Genomic DNA, 20,729 nt, shown 5'->3' on the forward strand with positions numbered 1-20,729 from the left:
GAACGAAATACAGTTAGTCCTACCACCGGTCATATTTGATAAAAATAGCGGCCTTGAGTGAAAGTGGTATTTCGGTGGTTAAAAAAAAAACACAATTTTTTTTAAATATCATTGAAATACCACCGAAAAACCAGTAGGGCTAAATGATGGAAATCCAGCCCTTAATGAGTAGATACAATAGATTTCTTAGTGAGGTAACTAACTACTTGGTCATTCTTCTCTACACACCTCATTAATTAAAAACACAATGTAAATTAAATGTGGAAAAATATTCAATTGGAGAATTAATTTTCAGAACTTTTCAAAAGTGTGAAAGGTATATACCTAGCGTCACATCTTCTATCCACAGAAGGGAGACATCTTCTTGCGAAGTATCGTACAGTACTTTTCCTTCCCATGTGCCATTCCAATCACCCAAGAGGTTGTCCTGAAAAAAGAGAGGTTTGAATATTTTAAGTCAACATTTGCATTATATTAAGTAGCATTATTGTACCGCTCAAGGGATTTTTAATGATTAATAATACCTAAACATGTAGTTATTTTTCAGCCATGACTTTTAAGTGTTTTTTTTCCTCCTTTACCTGGACTATTTTGGGCTTTCTTTACTCCTTGATTCACACAACTAATCATTGCTTAACAGTTCTTTCAACTCTTCACTACGGCAGTTCCTTCTCTCCCTGCCACTCGAATGGCAGTAGTGGTGAGGTGGGCGGAAGTAAGAGAAATAAGAGAAGCACTGGCTGGGTGGCCCAGTACTATTCCAATTACATAAATGACAGATTCAGGAACTCAATGCAAAGTTATCAAATTTGCTGATGACAACAAACTGGGCGGGGCATGAAATTGGAAGGGACCACTCAGAAATTGGAGAATGAGTTGCACAAAGTTTTTAAGTAGGCAGAGCAATGGCAGATAAAGTTTATTGCCGATCAATATAAAATGGACGACACACACTATGAACGGTGCTGAAATAGCAAAGGAGGAAGTCAAAAGAGACTTAGGAGTCTTCGTAGACTCGTTAGTAAACATGTCCAACCAATGCAGAGCGGCAAAGCCAATAGAACGTTAAACTACACAGCTAAAACAATAGAATACAAATCAGAGGAGGTAGTTCTCAAACTTTATAGTGCACTGGTCAGACCACACCTTGAATACCGCACCTAGTTCAAGAAACCATTCAAGCACTGGGAGGCAGGACAGAGAGTCACAAGGCTTGTCCCTGGAGTCAGTTCCACGTGATCAGGAAAGACTGAAGACTTGATTTGCGTCTTTCTCTGCTTCGGGGCGAAAATGGAGGTGGTGCGGAAAAATTACCGTTTTCGCTCCGTTACTAATTCAAGGCCTAACGTTCGGCATTTGGGGTCTGCGCCCGGGGCGCAGCACAAATGGAGGCGTTGCACTATTTTTGCAGCGCAAAAACACAATCCTTGCCAACTTTAGTGCGGGGCCGGAAGCGCTGCGAGAGGTGCCTTGGGAGGGGGAGAAAAAAAATTCAAAAAACATTACCAAGACCCTTACCTAACAAATCGCTGCAAAAAAAAACTTTAACTTACCTTTTTTTCAGGTTTTCCAACTTACCGTTGCCGGCAGGGCTGAACCGCTAGGTTTTACCTGGCGGTCCTCAGGGCACGGCGCGGCGTACGGGTCGGGTGAGTCTTGAAACTCAGACATTGTTGCAATCAGAGTCGTTCCACACCCGGCCCAGCTCTCCCCAGCGGTGCTTCCCAGCGCCACTGCAAAAAAGGAACAGAGGATTGCAACTGGGTTTCCGCCACGGAGGGTCAAAACGCAGCGAAAACCCGGTCGCAAACCACCCGAAAATGTTGGGCTTTTCAGTTTAGAAAGGAAGCATACGAGTTGATCTTAGAGGTATAAGATTGTTAAAGTATTGAAAAAGTAATCCTGGACTAGTTCATTAAATTACAGTAGTAGAAGGGAACACAGGTTCAAACTAGTAAACAGTAATGTTAGGATCAGGAAAGTCTTCAAACAAACAAAGAACCTTATGATTATAACATGTGCAATATATTTCCCAGATAGAGCAGTGGAGGCAAAATCCTAGAATTATTTAAGAAACAGTTAGATGCCACAATGGGGGAACTTTAAGATGGTTCTGGATGGATGAATTAAGATGGGCTGAATGATTTTTGTAATTATCTTGTGATCTAGCAATTAAAATGTTACTGGTCTACTAGTAGGCAGTTTGGAAATCTAATGCTCAAATGCATGACCTCAATTCGATTAACAACAAAATATTAGAAAAAAATATCAGCAAACCAAGTGTTGCAGTTAAAGAGTCACACAAAATTTCAGATTGACAACTTAATTTACATCCAGTGAGCTGCCAAAAGGAAGGTGAAAGTGGATGCGATCAACTCGTTTTTCACAAGATAACAGGGATTCCCAACACTGCAAATTTGCAATCTCACCTATACCATGGGTAAGATGCAGTGTAGGGACTAAAATGGAGGGAGGGTGAAAAATACAAAGCATGCTATACACCGAGGTTATTTGCATACTTCTGGGGGTGGGGAGGCAAGTTAAAAGCATCTTAGAAGAGGGCATGAAGTTAGCCCATTTACCGAGGGGATCAAAGTGGGAAGAAAACTATACCTATTAAGAGATCTTTAGCGCATGCTGAGATTGCTTTTTTTTTAAAAAAAGGGACATTACATGAGTGCATTCTTTAATTTGCACATCGGGGCCAGAAAGCTGGCACACCTATGAGTTTTTAGCTGTTACTCACTGCTGGAACACTTGGTGCGGTGAGTAGATTCAATTTCAGGACAGTGAATTTTTTTTCAAAGTCCTACAGGAAATGAATCATAATGGGGGCGGGCCTTAGACTCAAAGCCAGGCTGACTGGCTGAAAATGGGTTGGAAGGCCCGCCCACCACTATCAATCAGCATGTTGACATGTCAGAGGGTGTGCGTCACCAAGCTCTCTCCTGTAATGTCCTTACTCAATGGCACAAAACCCACATGAGGCACATTCTATGGACAAGGTCACTAATGAACTGAACCTTTATTCACAGGACCAAGAAGTGATGACCCTGCGTGAGATCTCCCTTTATATACCTGGATGACCAGGTAAGGAGTGTCTCCCACAAGGTGTGCATTGCTTAAGTATATACAGTATTGCCGTGGTGTTACATAGAGGTTACATACATGACATCTCCCCTCCGTTAAAGGGGAGAGATGCGATCATTTTTTAAACTTTAGCCACTGGGCCACCAGAGAGAGTTTCAGCTGGGTCAGCGACCTGGCACCCAAGAGGGAGTGCACTGTGGATGAGGCAGTGGGCCCTCCCCTTTAAGGGTGGCCGTGCTGCCGGGCCCGCAGTCACTCTGCAGAGGTGCACCGACACAGGAACCTGTCGGGTGCACCGCGTAGTGGGTGATCCACGGAGTGAGGTGAAAATCGCTGGGCAAGTATTTTTATTGTTTTTTTATTGATTTTATTGGCGGTGGTACCACTTGGACGGCATGGGGTCCAGGCCGAAAAATCCCCGACCTGAATTTAAGTCGGGTCGGCCTGTTGAGCCTAAAGCGGTGGCCATTCGATTTTTAGGAATGGCTGCCGCAAACGGCCAGCAACAAGTCTCTGAGACCTTAAATTTTGGCCCATCATCTCTGCAGAAGCTTGAATACATAGTTGCCAAACTGAGACATTCGCTTCCCTTCTGAAGGTTTATTCTGCAGTACGATTCATTGGTGCTAGCAGCCCTCGAGCACCTCAACCAAGTGTCCACATATGAGCTTACACAAAACTGGCTGGCTATTCAACTTGAACGGTGGAGGACATCTCAAAAAAGATTGACCCTTTCTTTAGGTGATGTTTACAGATTCAAACCTTCTAGCAAGGGTCCACTAGACAGCAATCAAGAGCAGGAAACCTGGCTATTTCTTACCCTTCATTGTTCACAGGACACTGAAGCCAATTGTATTGCCCCTTAACTACACTAGCTGAGGTCTGCTCAATGCAGAGAATAGGGACGGAGCTTAGGACCTTCTGACTGCAAGAATTGGTATCCGATCATGCAGAACATTTATCTACTGGTGATCAGGCAAATTTTAACAGCACATCTGCTTCTCAGTAACATGGTCAGCATAATCAATGAGTTTAAACCAATTGTGGGCCATTATAATTTCTAGCCTGAAGCAAAAATTTACAAGGTTTTAGCAAAAAAAATGGGAGGGCAAGGAGGAAGAGATAAAATACAGCACCACCTCTCATCTACAAAATAAACAATGGGTCTGAAACCCCGCTCCCCACAGGCGCACACACGCCCGCGGGGTCCCCGCAAGTTCCGGGTTTAGGTATGCGAAACGCGAGCATCCAATTCCTACTCAGCGAGTGTCATTCAAACTCTTGGGCTGCTTTTTACCAGTGTAAGAGTTTTAAAAAATAGAAAAATGTTATCGCTCATTTATATATTAAAAACCCGGTCCATTAAGGCAAGTTTATTTTTAACCCTGTTAAAACATTTTTAAAATATTTGTTTTAAATGTTTGTATAAAATATTTAATTAAATTGCATTTGAATTAATTTTAAATATGTAATGTATTTTTTAATTTATTTTCAGTGTGTGTGTTTTTGGGGGTACTCCCATTCATACTTATGGCAGCTCTGTACATACGGAATTACCAAAAGTATGAATGGGGATCCCCCTACTCTGATGTGTGTGCCGGTCCAACCTAATTCCAGAGATCTGTATAAACCAGTGCAATCCTGGGATACATGGGTCCCTACGTTGGCCCTCGCGTAGAGCCCCAGGACCACAAGTCGCCGAACCTCCGGGACCACCAGGTACTTTCGTAGAAATGAATGCGGTCGGAGGCATCCGCCCGCGGGAAGCTTCCGACCAAGATTTCTGGGCCAATGTAATGTTATGGTGGATGTTCTCTTCTTCCCAAACCACACCCCTTTTCCTATCGAACATTCCTTCAGATTTATCTTCCCATCCAAACTAGGGTTTTTAGATAGAGACTTTGGCAATTATAAATGACTTAAAAAAATTACAACCATGAGACTTATCCATATTAGCAACTTTTAAAATTGGGGGGAGGGGGGGAATAAACTGTAAAAATGAATACATTTTAAATAAACTATTGCTTTGGTCAACATCTATTTATATTTGAATACTTTTACATAAAGCAATGAGTAGTGTTAACCTTGGCTCAATGGTAGCACTCTCGCCCAAGTCAGAAGATTGTGGATTGAAGCTTCAGTCCAGATACTTGAACATAATTTATGCTGACACTTTAGTGCAGTACTGAAGGGGTGCTGCTCGGTTCAAGGTGCCGGCCTTTGGACGAGATGTTAAACTGTTTTCCCAGGTGGATGTAAAAGATCCCGTCACTGTAATCAAAGAGCAGGGGAATTCTCCCAGTGCCCTGGTCAACATCAACATAATTAAAACACAGATTTTGCCATTTATCGCACTGCTGTTGGTGGGACCAGAAAACTGGCTGCACATTTTCCGACAATAAAACAGTGACTACGTTTCACAGAGTACTTAATTGGCTGTGAAGATCCTGAGATAGCAAAAGCACTATATAAATGCAAGTTCTTTCTTTCTTTGTTTGTTTCTCCAAGGGTGTTTTCAATTCCCCCATTGCTAAAACTATGCTCATTAGTATAGTTCTCTGCACCATTAGGCTCAACATTTCCTAAAAGACACAAATTAGCTTTATGCTCACCCTGAGACAGGCTACAATTGGTTGCAAATATGGCAGCAAAAGACATTCCACATCAAGTAAAAGCAGAAAACACTTCTTCTCACCATGTCAACACCTAAAAAATAGCCATAGTTTTCTTTCCCTGGCAGCAGACCACAGAATACGACTGTTCCAAACACTAGTTCACCTTCAATACACGCAGAGACCCTGGAGTTAATCTCTATGGCAGATTTCTCACTGATTTGAAACATTTCAGCGCAGTCAGATTCAAGTGTGGTGTCATCTTCCTCTTCAACAAGCTCCAGTTTGTCAAAAGGAACAAAAACTCCACAATCATCACCACACCCGAAGAGCTGTTTTCCTTTGTATGAGCCATCTGTATAGCCTTGACCTCTGCCTTCTTCCTGTTAAATCAGAGACATTAACACATTAACAAAAGATGCTTCAATAACAAATGAAATAAAGAAACAAAAAGGTACTATACAAAAGAAACACTTGCTTATCCATATTCAAATCACAATGATAAAGTCACGGACATTAAAACAGCATTTCTGTGCTTGTTCACTGTACATGGTTGCAAATTACTTAAATAAAAAGGAAAGAGCATCACTATTTTAATAAGTGGTTCAATGAACTAAAATCAAATGGATTAGTGAGAAAACAACAAAGAAAATTGAGTTGTTTGATTCGTCGGTGTCACACTTTGGGATTTGTGATTTTTTTTTTTACAGTAAGGATTTGGGATTATGTTTAAATGCTGCATTTTAAATCAAAGTGAATGCCCACAGGATTAAAAAAAAATCCAACAGACTGCAGGCACTAATGATATGTATTAAAACCAAATGAGCTAGTTTGAGGAATGTCACAGCTCAGTCTAATTCTAATGCAACAAAGGTCAACTGTTCAACTCCAAGCTAGGTCCCATTTATTTTGAGATTAGCAGGAGATGCTCTCTTTATACCCAAATACCAAGAGGGGAGGAGGTAGCTGCTTTTATTGACAGGTGAATTCCTTGAACGGAGAGAAGGTGCACCAAGTGTTTCTCAGTCCACCTTCAGAAAGATTAGAGAAGTTCATGCAAGAAAGACAATATCTGGTTCAGATCACTCGTGGGTCCTATCATTATGCCATCATATCATTAGGTATTGGACAGCACAGGTACACTCCTGAACACAAGACACTTAGAACACTTACAAGAGTGAGAAAGAATATTTAAGGACCTGAAACTTGTAAGAGTCAGTTTTGTGGTATTTGCTGTTTTATGCATTTAGTCAGTGCAGTGCTCCCAATTACTATACTTTGCATTTAGACTATGAAATAGTTGACGCAATCATTACTTTTTGCCTTGTATACACTTTTTAAACATGTGATCCTTGGAAGTGTAATTCTACATATGCAAGATGTTTAAATATATAGACGCCAAGTACTTAGATAAGGGTTTTAAAGGCAAGATAATAACATTTAGGAAAACAAATAAGGAACAATACATCTGAATTCAGAACGAGTAATATCTTTTTAGGAAAGTGGTCCAACAGAGATGCAATCTCAAGCTAAATGTAAAATTTGGAGACCAAGTAATCAGACTAAAAAGCATGTATACATGCACCCTACTCACCAGGAAAGGGAACTGGGTGTTGTGTGTAAAAAAAACAAGCTGTTGAAACCATTAGCCCAGTATATGGATTCAGTGAAAACAAACAAGGTGTGTTGCAGTAACAGAGGAATAGCATACAAATCAAGAAAGGTGAAAGCAGGTTTAAGTACTGATTAGCCCCCACGTGATGTACTGTGTCACCATAACAGAGCAAGGATATCATTGTGAAGGGTACAAAATAAAGAGAGAGGATAGCTGATCTCACGATTTTGAGGGGAAGACCAAAGAAGCTGGGTTTAGACTTGTTACAAATAAAAGAAACTTCCCAGTACCCGGTGGATCTGCAAGGCCATCATTTGATTTAGTAGAATGTTACTTCCTGCGGCATTACACGTGGGAAGTCAAGATTTGTAGTATTGAAACATTTTATCTTGATGTTTCCAAAGGATGTGATGACAGAATACCCTAAATCAGTGGATCACAGAAACTGTTACTATAATAACACGATTAAAAATAGCAGAATAAACCAGAGAACTTAATTTAAAATAGAATGATTTTTTGTTACATCATACAAGCGCAACAGGAAATCTGAACCCACTCAAGCAACACAAACCTCGTGCATCAGGACTCATTGAGGAAAAGATACTGACGAACAATCCAGCATAGCTAAGTAGGCAACAGTGAATTAACAAATTAATAGAAGACCAGCCAGCACTGAATCCAAAATTCCTAAGAGCAGCAGGAAGCAGCAGATTACTACAGGGGAATAGGCCTGCATCTGGCAAATGTTATTTAATACAGATAAATTAGGTATTTAGATAGCGCCAATTCCAAGCATGTAGACAACATGCAGGGTTGCAAGCTGAAGGCCAATAGGAGAAAGACTAGTTGTTTTAGTACATGAATCTCTGAAGGGCTGCGAGGTATTGTAAAAGCAGATTAGGATGTATTGCCAGGATAATTAAATACAAAAGAAAAATTATGCCATCTTTGTATTGGGCCTCATTTAGAGTACTGTGTCCAATTTTGGTTCACTCACAGGGTGATGTAGAAGCCTTTGAAGAGGTTCAGAAGGCGGCCACTAGATTGATATTTAGTTTAAAGACCCATAGTTACCATGATAGAACTAGAAAATTGGTCTTTCAACGAGATTTGAACAAGGTCTTTAATATAATGCAAAGGTTAGATTTGCTCCATGCCGATAGGCAAGGAGGACCAGTGGACACGAGTATAATTTCCGTAAACATAGGAGGTGAAATGTCTTCATTTCTTTTCACAGAGTTGTCGATGTGTGGAGAAAGTTGTCAGCAAGTGCAGTGAGTACCGATTCACTGCAAACATTCAAAAAGGAGCTAGATGAGTTCCTGACTGGGACCGACATAACTATGTATAGAAGTATTGTGAAGTATTGAGGACTGTGTTTCCCAGTCACCATATACAGGCAATTATGTATTTGCTGATTGTAAAGGTATGTTTATAAAAAACCAAAGGCCTCAAATATATTTCAGCTAAAAGGGGATTTTAGCTTGCTCAGGCATGCAAGCAATTAATACTACATATTTGTATAATGCAAGTGAGTTTAAATGTCTGTAAGCATTCGCAGCCTTTCAAAATTCATTGGTGGCTTAGCGACCTTGAAATATGGTCACTGGGAGGAAAATGGTCACAGGGAAGAGAATGGGAGAAGGTAAGTAAAAGACATAGGGATAAAGGGGAGAGACGAGGAGGGATTCCGGGGCTGTAGGTTGTGATGTCGGGATGCTAGGCCCAAGGAGTTCTGAGACACAAGTTGACAGGCTTCAGACCAGCCACTTTTTCACCAAGGAAAACAGGGCAAGCTGGATTCAGGTAGGTCCCAGTCCAAAATAGGGTGGTTGTAAATGGTAGGTGGAGCCCCATGATTGACAGGAGGGCTTGCTGGGTGGCCTGTTTATCAGGTGAAAAGCCTAAAAAATTAAACTTCTGATAAACAGAGAAAAATAAAACAAATAAAAAAAAGTTTGAAGACCAATGATCTCCAACAACATTTTCAAAATTATGCAGGGAATTAACTGAAAACTCTAAGGGCTCTGGGAGGGAAGGCTAGAGAATCCACAATGTCATTGTCTGGATCAGGCATATTGTGTGCTGCAAGCATAATGTATGCTATATTTTTCCTGTATTTCTTGACTCACTAGCATGGGATTTCCACTGTACCAATCTACCTTTAACTAGCTTACAGACTTTCTGAAGCTCAGAGGATCTCTTGAGAATAATATTCACCAAGACAATCAATATTCCAGGCAAACCAATTACTGAAAAGTTTTTTTTTTAAAAACAAGGGATAATTTACAAATTAGTAAAGAAGAATTATTTTACACATGCCATTGAAACAAATAGCATAACATAGATTGTAAAAAAAAAATCAGATATCAAACTATTTGCAAACAGGTCCGTGCCCTTAACATAAAAATATCCCAAGTACTTTGCAGAACAGAAACAGAAGCTAAGCAGTAATGAGAGAGGTGGTGACCTAAAGCATGGTTGAAGAAACAGGTTTTGAAAAGGCTTAGAAAAGCAGACAAAAGGCTGTAAGGTGGGTAGGGTTTAGAGACTGAGTTCCAGAGATTAGGGCTGAGGCGTCTGCAGGCTCTGCCACCAATGGTAGGGTACAGGAAAGCAAGCTGGAATCAGAAGACTATTGGGCACAGGCTGCGACAAAGCGTGGGAACAGGTTGCAGAAGTAAGTGGAGAAAGTCCTTAGAGGGATTTCTCAATGAGAATGAAAACTCTGAATTCCCCGTGACAGGAAAACAGGAAGCCAGAGGATGGTGAGCAGAGGAGTGATGGGCGTGTGAGAGATGGTGAAAGATGGCGCAGGCAGCAATATTGGAAGAGTTGGAGGGTGGTGCTCAAGAGGCCAGTAAAGAGGGCAAGAGTGTTGAAGGCACTGGAGGTAATAAAAGCATAGATGAGGGTTTAGCAGTAGTCAGTGTGAGAGCAAGAGTGGAGGTGGGCAATGTTGCAGAACAGAAGAAGCAGTCTTGGTGATGATTGGATATGGTGTGTGAAGCACAACTCGGGGTCAAAGAGGACACCGAGCACCAAAAAACAATTTGTATTGTTACCCATTAGGGCAATTCATGCTACTACAGCAGATGGGTCACGTGGAATCTCAATGCGTGAGATTTAGTTCATTAGTAAGGTAGAGTTAGCAACACTTTTCAAAGTATAAAGATTGTCAAGTTCCGGCCCAGGTAAGAATGCAGAAAGACAGACTAGAAACAAAGTACCAGATACTTGTAAGTTTAAAAAAAAATGTATCACACAAGTCAAAAATGCAAGTTTAGCCTTATTAAAATCAGAAATTATACAACAGGAAACGAGGCCACTAGTTGTATACAACAACTCAAGATTACAGAATATCACATTTATGCAATAAAAACAATCCCTATTTCTTCCATCAACATTCATACACAAATAAATGTACAAAAACAAGTGCTAGAATATAGTCCTGGGGATTCCCCCCACCCCCCCAAAGTTTATTTATTCCCCATTTCCTTTTATCTTTTTCCCTCTACTTCGAAGACTACAGCAGGCCACAATACTACTCTATACCCTATGACGATGACCGTTTTCTGGCTGAGACTCTGACGCCTGTAAATACCATACTCCTACATGTCATCAGCTGACTACACAACTCTGACTCACTGCTAAAACACAGAGTATGGAAAGAATGAAAACAGTTGCCGCCAACAGTTCTCAGACTAGAATGTTCCTATTAATACTATTGTGTTGTCATTCAATGTATAAAAGAAAGTTTGATTTTCAGTAAATGTGATGCTCCTAAACAAGAACATAATTATTTTGTAAAAGTTAAGATAGAAAAATAGTTTTTCATAATGCAGCGATACAGATTTCAATATCTGCTGGCTCTCAGTTAAGCAACGCCTCAATTTCAAAGTTTTCATCCTGATTTTTGAAATCCCTCCAACCCTATCTCTGTAAGCTCCTCCAGCCGCCCTCCCTCCCGCCTCCCCTCTTTTCCCCCCCCCCTCGCCTCCCTCGCCATCTTCCCCCCCCTCGCCCCCACCCTCCCCGCCTCGCCCGCCCCCCCTCCACCCCCCTCGCCTTCCCCCCCGGCCCCTCGCCCCTCACCCTCCTCCTCCTCCTCCCGCCCCCCTCGCCCCTCGCCCTCCACCTTCCCCCCCCCCAGCCCCCCTGCGCCCCCGAGATATCTGCTTTAATTCTACCTTCTTGACCATCCCTGATTATAATCGCTCAGCCATTGGTGGCTGTGCCTTCTATTGCCTAGGAGGCTCCCAAGCTCTGGAATTCCCTGCCTAAAGCTTTCCATCTCTTTTTTTCTTCTTTAAGATGTTCCTCAAAATCTACCTCTTTGACAAAGCTTTTGGTCACCTGCCCTAATTTCTCCTCATGTGGCTCAGTGTCTAATTTTTGTCTCAGGACATGCCTGTGAAGCGCCTTAGGACATCTTACTACGTTAAAGGCATTATATAAATACAAGTGGTTGTTGTTGGAATAAAAATGAATGCAGACCAAAATAATACATTCTAAAAATACTTAGACTACACAATTTTCTCAAGGTCCATTGCATTGCACAAATGATATAAATTATATATTATACACATAATTCTTAACAACAAAATTCTTATGTAGGTCTTGTGCTTCATTGAAACCACAAGGTAATCATCTCCTGTGGGACTTTCCATGTAAAAAGATCCACTTAGCTATTACAATTCCCTGTAATGTCATTAGGTGACACTCTAAACGGATTCCCAATGTTAATCTTATGACTTATCCATCCTCGTTTCCTGTGACACCCAACCATATGCACTATTATCTTTTATCTACAAACCACCTTTGTCTGGCTCTTCCCCACCAAACTGACATTTCTAGTTGGATTAAATTTATTTAACGAATTGTTCTTTGTGTCTTTTAATGCCTTTGTTAAAGTTTTTATTTGAAGTCCTCAGACTCTCGCTGAGGCGTGAGTCCGGGGATCAGGAGAGGCCTATAAAAGGCCGCGAGAGGCAGCAGGAGTTCATGGTCGCTGAGGCGTGAGTCCGTGGATCAGCAGAGGCCGATAAAAGGCCGTGAGAGGCGTACTTGTGCAGCTACAGGGAGAAGGCAAAAAAGAAGTAGAAAGAAACAGAAAGGTGACTTCACAGCCGAGGGGGTAAGTGATTGGCTGGTGATTGGTGAGTAGTTTTTCTTTTTCTTTTTTATATTAGTCAGTAACTTTTAACATTGTTGTCACCAATTTAAGTGTATCTAAGGGTTAAGTCATGGCAGGAGAGCTCGGTCGGGTGTTATGCTCCTCCTGTACCATGTGGGAACTCGGACACTTCTGGTGTCCCTGACGACTACGTGTGCGGGAAGTGTATCCACCTCCAGCTCCAGCTCCTGACGGTCCGCGTTGCGGAGTTGGAGCTGAGGGTGGATTCACTCTGGAGCATCCACAATGCTGAGAATGACGTGAGTAGCACGTGTAGCGAGTTGGTCTTACCGCAGGAGAAGGGTCCACAGCCAGATAGAGAATGGAAGACCAGCAGGAAGAGCAGTGCAAGGAAGGTAGTGCAGGGGTCCCCTGTGGTCATCCCCCTGCAAAACAGATACACTGCTTTGAGTGCTATTTGGGGGGGGGGGGTGGGTGACTCATCAGGGGAGGGCAGCAGCAGCCAAGTTCATGGCACCGTGGCTGGCTCTGTTGCACAGGAGGGCAGGAAAAAGAGTGGGAGAGCGATAGTGATAGGGGATTCAATGGTGAGGGGAATAGATAGGCGTTTCTGCGGCCGCAACCGAGACTCCAGGATGGTATGTTGCCTCCCTGGTGCAAGGGTCAAGGATGTCTCGGAGCGGGTGCAGGACATTCTAAAAAGGGAGGTAGAGCAGCCAGTTGTCGTGGTGCACATTGGTACCAACGACATAGGTAAAAAAAGGGATGAGGTCCTATGAAACGAATTTAAGGAGCTAGGAGCTAAATTAAAAAGTAGGACCTCAAAAGTAGTAATCTCGGGATTGCTACCAGTGCCACGTGCTAGTCAGAGTAGGAATCGCAGGATAGCGCAGATGAATAAGTGGCTTGAGCAGTGGTGCAGCAGGGAAGGATTCAAATTCCTGGGGCATTGGAACCGGTTCTGGGGGAAGTGGGACCAGTACAAACCGGATGGTCTGCACCTGGGCAGGACCGGAACCAATGTCCTCGGGGGAGTGTTTGCTAGTGCTGTTGGAGAGGAGTTAAAGTAATATGGCAGGGGGATGGGAACCAATGCAGGGAGACAGAGGGAAACAAAAAGGAGGGAAAAGCAAAAGACAGAAAGGAGATGAGGAAAAGTGGAGGGCAGAGAAACCCAAGGCAAAGAACAAAAAGGGCCACTGTACAGCAAAATTCTAAAAGGACAAAGGGTGTTAAAAAAACAAGCCTGAAGGCTTTGTGTCTTAATGCAAGGAGTATCTGCAATAAGGTGGATGAATTAACTGTGCAAATAGATGTTAACAAATATGATGTGATTGGGATTACGGAGACATGGCTCCAGGATGATCAGGGCTGGGAACTCAACATCCAGGGGTATTCAACATTCAGGAAGGATAGAATAAAAGGAAAAGGAGGTGGGGTAGCATTGCTGGTTAAAGAGGAGATTAATGCAATAGTTAGGAAAGACATTAGCTTGGATGATGTGGAATCTATATGGGTAGAGCTGCAGAACACCAAAGGGCAAAAATCGTTAGTGGGAGTTGTGTACAGACCTCCAAACAGTAGTAGTGATGTTGGGGAGCGCATCAAACAGGAAATATGGGGTGCATGCAATAAAGGTGCAGCAGTTATAATGGGTGACTTTAATATGCACATAGATTGGGCTAGCCAAACTGGAAGCAATACGGTGGAGGAGGATTTCCTGGAGTGCATAAGGGATGGTTTTCTAGACCAATATGTCGAGGAACCAACTGGGGGGAGGCCATCTTAGACTGGGTGTTGTGTAATGAGAGAGGATTAATTAGCAATCTCATTGTGCAAGGCCACTTGGGGAAGAGTGACCATAATATGGTGGAATTCTGCATTAGGATGGAGAATGAAACAGTTAATTCAGAGACCATGGTCCAGAACTTAAAGAAGGGTAACTTTGAAGGTATGAGGCGTGAATTGGCTAGGATAGATTGGCGAATGATACTTAAGGGGTTGACTGTGGATGGGCAATGGCAGACATTTAGAGACCGCATGGATGAACTACAACAATTGTACATTCCTGTCTGGCGTAAAAATAAAAAAGGGAAGGTGGCTCAACCGTGGCTGTCAAGGGAAATCAGGGATAGTATTAAAGCCAAGGAAGTGGCATACAAATTGGCCAGAAATAGCAGCGAACCTGGGGACTGGGAGAAATTTAGAACTCAGCAGAGGAGGACAAAGGGTTTGATTAGGGCAAGGAAAATGGAGTACGAGAAGAAGCTTGCAGGGAACATTAAGGCGGATTGCAAAAGTTTCTATAGATATGTAGAGAAAAAGGTTAGTAAAGACAAACGTAGGTCCCCTGCAGTTAGAATCAGGGGAAGTCATAACGGGGAACAAAGAAATGGCAGACCAATTGAACAAGTACTTTGGTTCGGTATTCACTAAGGAGGACACAAACAACCTTCTGGATATAAAAGGGGTCAGAGGGTCTAGTAAGGAGAAAGAACTGAGGGAAATCTTTATTAGTCGGGAAATTGTGTTGGGGAAATTGATGGGATTGAAGGCCGATAAATCCCCAGGGCCTGATGGACTGCATCCCAGAGTACTTAAGGAGGTGGCCTTGGAAATAGCGGATGCATTGACAGTCATTTTCCAACATTCCATTGACTCTGGATCAGTTCCTATCGAGTGGAGGGTAGCCAATGTAACCACACTTTTTGAAAAAGGAGGGAGAGAGAAAACAGGGAATTATAGACCGGTCAGCCTGACCTCAGTAGTGGGTAAAATGATGAAATCAATTATTAAGGATGTCATAGCAGCACATTTGGAAAAAGATGACATGATAGGTCCAAGTCAGCATGGATTTTTGAAAAGGAAATCATGCTTGACAAATCTTCTGGAATTTTTTGAGGATGTTTCCAGTAAAGTGGACAAGGGAGAACCAGTTGATGTGGTATATTTGGACTTTCAGAAGGCTTTCGACAAGGTCCCACACAAGAGATTAATGTGCAAAGTTAAAGCACATGGGATTGGGGGTAGTGTGCTGACGTGGATTGAGAACTGGTTGTCAGACAGGATGCAAAGAGCAGGAGTAAATGGGTACTTTTCAGAATGGCAGGCAGTGACTAGTGGGGTACCGCAAGGTTCTGTGCTGGGGCCCCAGCTGTTTACATTGTACATTAATGATTTAGATGAGGGGATTAAATGTAGTATCTCCAAATTTGCGGATGACACTAAGTTGGGTGGCAGTGTGAGCTGCGAGGAGGATGCTATGAGGCTGCAGAGTGACTTGGATAGGTTAGGTGAGTGGGCAAATGCATGGCAGATGAAGTATAATGTGGATAAATGTGAGGTTATCCACTTTGGTGGTAAAAACAGAGAGACAGACTATTATCTGAATGGTGACAGATTAGGAAAAGGGAAGGTGCAACGAGACCTGGGTGTCATGGTACATCAGTCATTGAAGGTTGGCATGCAGGTACAGCAGGCGGTTAAGAAAGCAAATGGCATGTTGGCCTTCATAGCGAGGGGATTTGAGTACAGGGGCAGGGAGGTGTTGCTACAGTTGTACAGGGCCTTGGTGAGGCCACACCTGGAGTATTGTGTACAATTTTGGTCTCCTAACTTGAAGAAGGACATTCTTGCTATTGAGGGAGTGCAGCGAAGATTCACCAGACTGATTCCCGGAATGGTGGGACTGACCCATCAAGAAAGACTGGATCAACTGGGCTTGTATTCACTGGAGTTCAGAAGAATGAGAGGGGACCTCATAGAAACGTTTAAAATTCTGACGGGTTTAGACAGGTTTGATGCAGGAAGAATGTTCCCAATGTTGGGGAAGTCCAGAACCAGGGGTCACAGTCTAAGGATAAGGGGTAAGCCATTTAGGACCGAGATGAGGAGAAACCTCTTCACCCAGAGAGTGATGAACCTGTGGAATTCTCTACCACAGAAAGTAGTTGAGGCCAATTCACTAAATATATTCAAAAGGGAGTTAGATGAAGTCCTTACTACTAGGGGGATCAAGGGGTGTGGCGAGAAAGCAGGAAGGGGGTACTGAAGTTGCATGTTCAGCCATGAACTCATTGAATGGCGGTGCAGGCTAGAAGGGCTGAATGGCCTACTCCTACACCTATTTTCTATGTTTCTATGTTTCTCCCAAAAGCCTGGACTTGGACGATGTTTTTCCTCAGAGCTGTGATCAGCTGAATTTGGATTGCGCAGTCGGAGCACCCGGGGAGGGAAAAAAAGGGATAATGGAAATAAGAGGGGAGGACAGAAAAAGGGAGAATAATTGAGACATTGAAATTTGAAAGCAAGCAAAATCTGAGGGAAATGGATAGGATGGAGAGGATGGAAGAAGCTGGTTGAGGGCCCCAGCACTCCTTGGGAAAGGGTGGGGGGGGGGGGGGGGGAGGGGGAGCAAATGGAAAGCAGGGGGAAGTACATGGAGGGTTAAGAGTGAGGTGAGTGACAATGAAGTGAGGAGGAAAGATACGGGGTTGAATAGGTAGTTCAAAGGGAACTGTGCGCAAATTGGCTGCCGCATTTTCCATATTACAACAGTGACTACACTCCACAATGTACTTCATTGGCTGTAAAGTGCTTTGAGACGTCCAGCAGTCGTGAAAGGCACTATATAAATGCAAGTCTTTCTTTTTTCTTTTAAGACAACAGGCGTAATAACTTGCACTTGAACACAAGAATCAGGAGCAGGATTAGGCTCCACGGCCCCTCGAGCTGGCTCCACCATTCAATAAGATCATGGCTGATCTTCGACCTCAACTCCACTTTCCTGCCCAATGCCCATATCCATTGATTCTCCTCGAGTCCAAAAGTCTATCTTTCTCAGCCTTGAATATACACAACGACTTGAGCATCCACACCCCTTTGGGCAAAGGATTCCAAAGATTCACAACCGTCTGAGTGAAGAAATTCCTTCTTAACTCGGTCTTAAACAGCCGATCCCTTATCCTGAGACTATGCCCCCCTAGTTCTAGACTTTCTAGCCAGGGGAAAACAACCTCCCAGCATCTACCCTGTCTATCCCCCTCAGAATCTTAGAATTTCAATGAGATACTGAAAGCATACTGAATTTAATTACAGCAATTGGAATTCCAAAGGGTTGTTTTAAATTTAAATTTCCCAAATCTGTGTCAAATGTTACCATGTGAATATGCTGCTAAGTGAAGCCAGGACAGCAAGTTAAACAAATGTATGATTGTGACAAACACTGAATTAAAAGGCAGAAGAGAAATAAGTGACCATCAGTATACGTTACAGCACTCCACAAACCAGGAAAATCATTGGCTTTTTCAGAGCAGGCATGCAGTAGAGGCAGCTGATACAAGGATTGGATCCTTTAATTGTTCAACACTTAAGTTAAATAGGAAAGAGACACACACTTACAACTCCTTTCACCACCCCCGACCCCCTTACCTTATTACAGACAAGAAGAAGAAAAATTGAACTTACTAATAATTCCACTCCAAAACACAATTCACACAGCAACTTGCTCTGTAGCAACGATCCCTTGAATCGTACAATACCAGGAACCTTTTCTCCGCCAGACCTCAGCTGAACTTTAACCTTAGACCCGTAATCAATTTGGAGTGCTTTCTGCAGTTTTGGTTTGTTTTTGGACAGAAGGTGCCTCTCATCACAGGTTGAAACAGCTAAAAGCAGTTCAGCTACCCTTGCCTCAATTTCTTGTAAATCTTTTTCTTCAACATACATGACAACATATGGCTGTTCTAAGCACTGCACAGTAATATGCCCTCTTTTATTCTTGTTACCGCTAATATTTGACATGTGAGGTCCTCGATCATGAAGCATCATCATGCTGCCTTTTGCTAGTCTTAAAGGTATTTGAGTATGTTTATCAATTGCACTACATTCTTGAGCAACCAAATAATATTTGGGTTCGTCGCGAAGTATCACACTGGATTTCTCTTTGCTCCAGATGGCGGAACTCATCATGGTATAAAGTGTGACGATCGTATCTCGAAGTCAACTTGTTGCTATGATTGTAAGGGCCATGAAGGTTGTCCACTCTTCATTCTGTCAAACATATTAGATTCTGCAGCAGAAAGCTAAACTCTTCAAGAGAAGTACATGTGTCAAAGATTCACCTGGATAGCTGGACAGAAAAAAAAACAGCATTTCAATATTATTCTAAACATTTTATTCATTATTACATACTTTTGTTTCTACACAAAATACAAGGAGGATCTGCAAGATAAATACATAAATACATGAATTATTCAGCAAAGACTTAATCACGACTGTTTTGAACAAGTGTAAAGAATAACAACTTGTATTTATATGGGACCTTTAACATAGTAAATCATCCCAAGGTGCTTCACAGAAGAGCTATCAAACAAAATGACACCAAGCCACATAAGGAGATATTAGAGCAGATGAGGGGTAGGTTTTAAGGGAGAGTCCTAAAGAAAGAAATAGAGGCAGAGAGGTTTAGGGAGGGAAGAGCTTATGGCCTAGGCAGCTGAAGGCACAGCCGCCAATGGTGGAGCAAATAAAATCAGGAATGCTCAAAAGGCCATAATTGGAGGAGCACAGATATCTTGGAGGGTTGTAGGGCTGGAGGAGATTACAGAGATAGGAAAAGGGAGACCATGGAGGGATTTGAAAACAAGGATGAGAATTTTAAAATTGAGGCACCAATGTAGGTCAGCGAGCACGGGGTGATGGGTGAATGGGGTTTGGTGCAAGTTAAGACCAACATTCCTCCCCCCCCCGCCCCCGAGCTCCACGTGCACATGGCGATTGGGAGGTCCCGTGCAGGCCACTCACCAGCTGTTCCGCTGGAAAAGATACCGTGCATGTGCGGCTGCGTAAAGGGACTGCACACCAAACATAAAAATTAGAGGGAACAGTGGTTAGAACATGGGCAGCAGAGTTTTGGATGACCTCAAGTTTACAGAGGGTAGAACATAGGAGACCGGCCAGGAGAGCATTGGAACAGTCAAGTCGAGAGGTAACAAAGGCATGGATGAGGGTTTCAGATGAGCAGAGGCAGGGCAGAGTCAGGCGATGTTACGGAGCTGGAACTAGGCGGTCTTCATGATGGCACAGATATGCGGTCGGAAGTTCATCTTGGGGTCAAATATGACACTAAGGTTGCAAACAATCTGGTTCAGCCTCAGGACAGTTGCCAGGGAGAGGGATGGAGTCGGTGGCTAGGGAACGGAGGTTGTGGCGGGGACCGAAGACAATGGCTTCAGTCTTCCCAATATTTAGTTGGAGGAATTTCTACTCAACCAGTACTGGATGTCAGAGAAGCAGTCTGACAATTTAGAGACAGTGGAGGGGTCGAGAGAGGTGGTGGTGAGGTAGAGCTGGGTGTCATCAGCGTACATGTGGAAGCTATGTTTTCGGATGATGTCTCCAAGCAGCAGCATGTAGCTGAAAAATAGGAGGGGGGCAAAGGCTAGATCGTTGGGGACACCAGAGATAATGATGTGGGAGCAGGAAGAGACTTACTGAAGTAAGCAGGATTCACAGCCTCAAACATTCACATTGCAGTCACGCCCTCCACTACTGACGCACCGTGGCTGTAGTGTGTACCATCTACAAGATCAATGCAGCAACTCGCCAAGGCTTTTTCAACAGCACCTCCCAAACCCGCGACCTCTACCACCTAGAAGGACAGGGGCATCAGGTGCACGGGAACACCACCACCTACAAGTGCCCCTCTAAGTCACACACCATCCTGACTTGGAAATATATCGCTGTTGCTTCATCAACGCTGGGTCAAAATCTTGGAACTCTCTACCCAAAAGCACTATGGGAGTATCTTTACCCAAAGAACTACAGCGGTTTAAGAAGGCTACTTCTCAAGGGCAATTAGGGATGGGCAATAAACACTGGCCTTGCCAACCCCATGATGGAATTTCTTTTAAAGTTTTCAAAAATGTATGTAAATCAAGTCATAGATTTTTTCATTACATTAATATAGCTCCAAATAATAGCTATAGAGATGATTTTACCTTTGTCAGAGCCATAGCTTCACCTTGTGAATGTTTGAACTCAACAAGGTGCAGCCTGCCAACATTAGGCATACAAAAAAAACAAGTAGCGTTCAGTTCTAACCCAGCCTAACTGAACAGAACCTGCTCAGGGCAGCCCTGTTTTCTATTCTGCCATTAAGAGCCTGAAAGTAAACTGCTCCCAGTTCACAAGCAAGAATTCTTTTAATTCCAATCCTCAGGGGCTAAGTTTACTTCCTGCTCAAGTCTCACATCCATATCATCACACCGTTCAA

The 20,729-nt window shown here is 43.0% G+C and overlaps 2 protein-coding genes across 2 annotated transcripts in view; both read right to left on the reverse strand.

Annotated features, from left to right (window-relative positions):
• Positions 1 to 18,510, reverse strand: part of cyld (cylindromatosis (turban tumor syndrome)) — a 66,050-nt gene extending 47,540 nt beyond the window's left edge. The window contains exons 1-3 of the mRNA XM_070898023.1: positions 17,921 to 18,510; positions 5,786 to 6,085; positions 325 to 427 (exon numbers count right to left, since the gene is read on the reverse strand). Of these exons, the coding sequence (XP_070754124.1) occupies positions 325 to 427; positions 5,786 to 6,085; positions 17,921 to 18,424 (907 nt within the window). The 5' untranslated portion in view covers positions 18,425 to 18,510. The remainder of the gene's footprint in view (positions 1 to 324; positions 428 to 5,785; positions 6,086 to 17,920) is intronic.
• The window catches only part of nod2 (nucleotide-binding oligomerization domain containing 2), an 83,912-nt gene continuing 81,689 nt past the window's right edge, over positions 18,507 to 20,729 (reverse strand). The window contains exon 13 of the mRNA XM_070898018.1: positions 18,507 to 18,584. Coding sequence (XP_070754119.1) covers positions 18,518 to 18,584 — 67 coding nt within the window. The 3' untranslated portion in view covers positions 18,507 to 18,517. The remainder of the gene's footprint in view (positions 18,585 to 20,729) is intronic.

This window comes from Pristiophorus japonicus, chromosome 13 (assembly GCF_044704955.1).
Source record: "Pristiophorus japonicus isolate sPriJap1 chromosome 13, sPriJap1.hap1, whole genome shotgun sequence".
In the NCBI taxonomy this organism is placed as follows: domain Eukaryota; kingdom Metazoa; phylum Chordata; class Chondrichthyes; family Pristiophoridae; genus Pristiophorus; species Pristiophorus japonicus.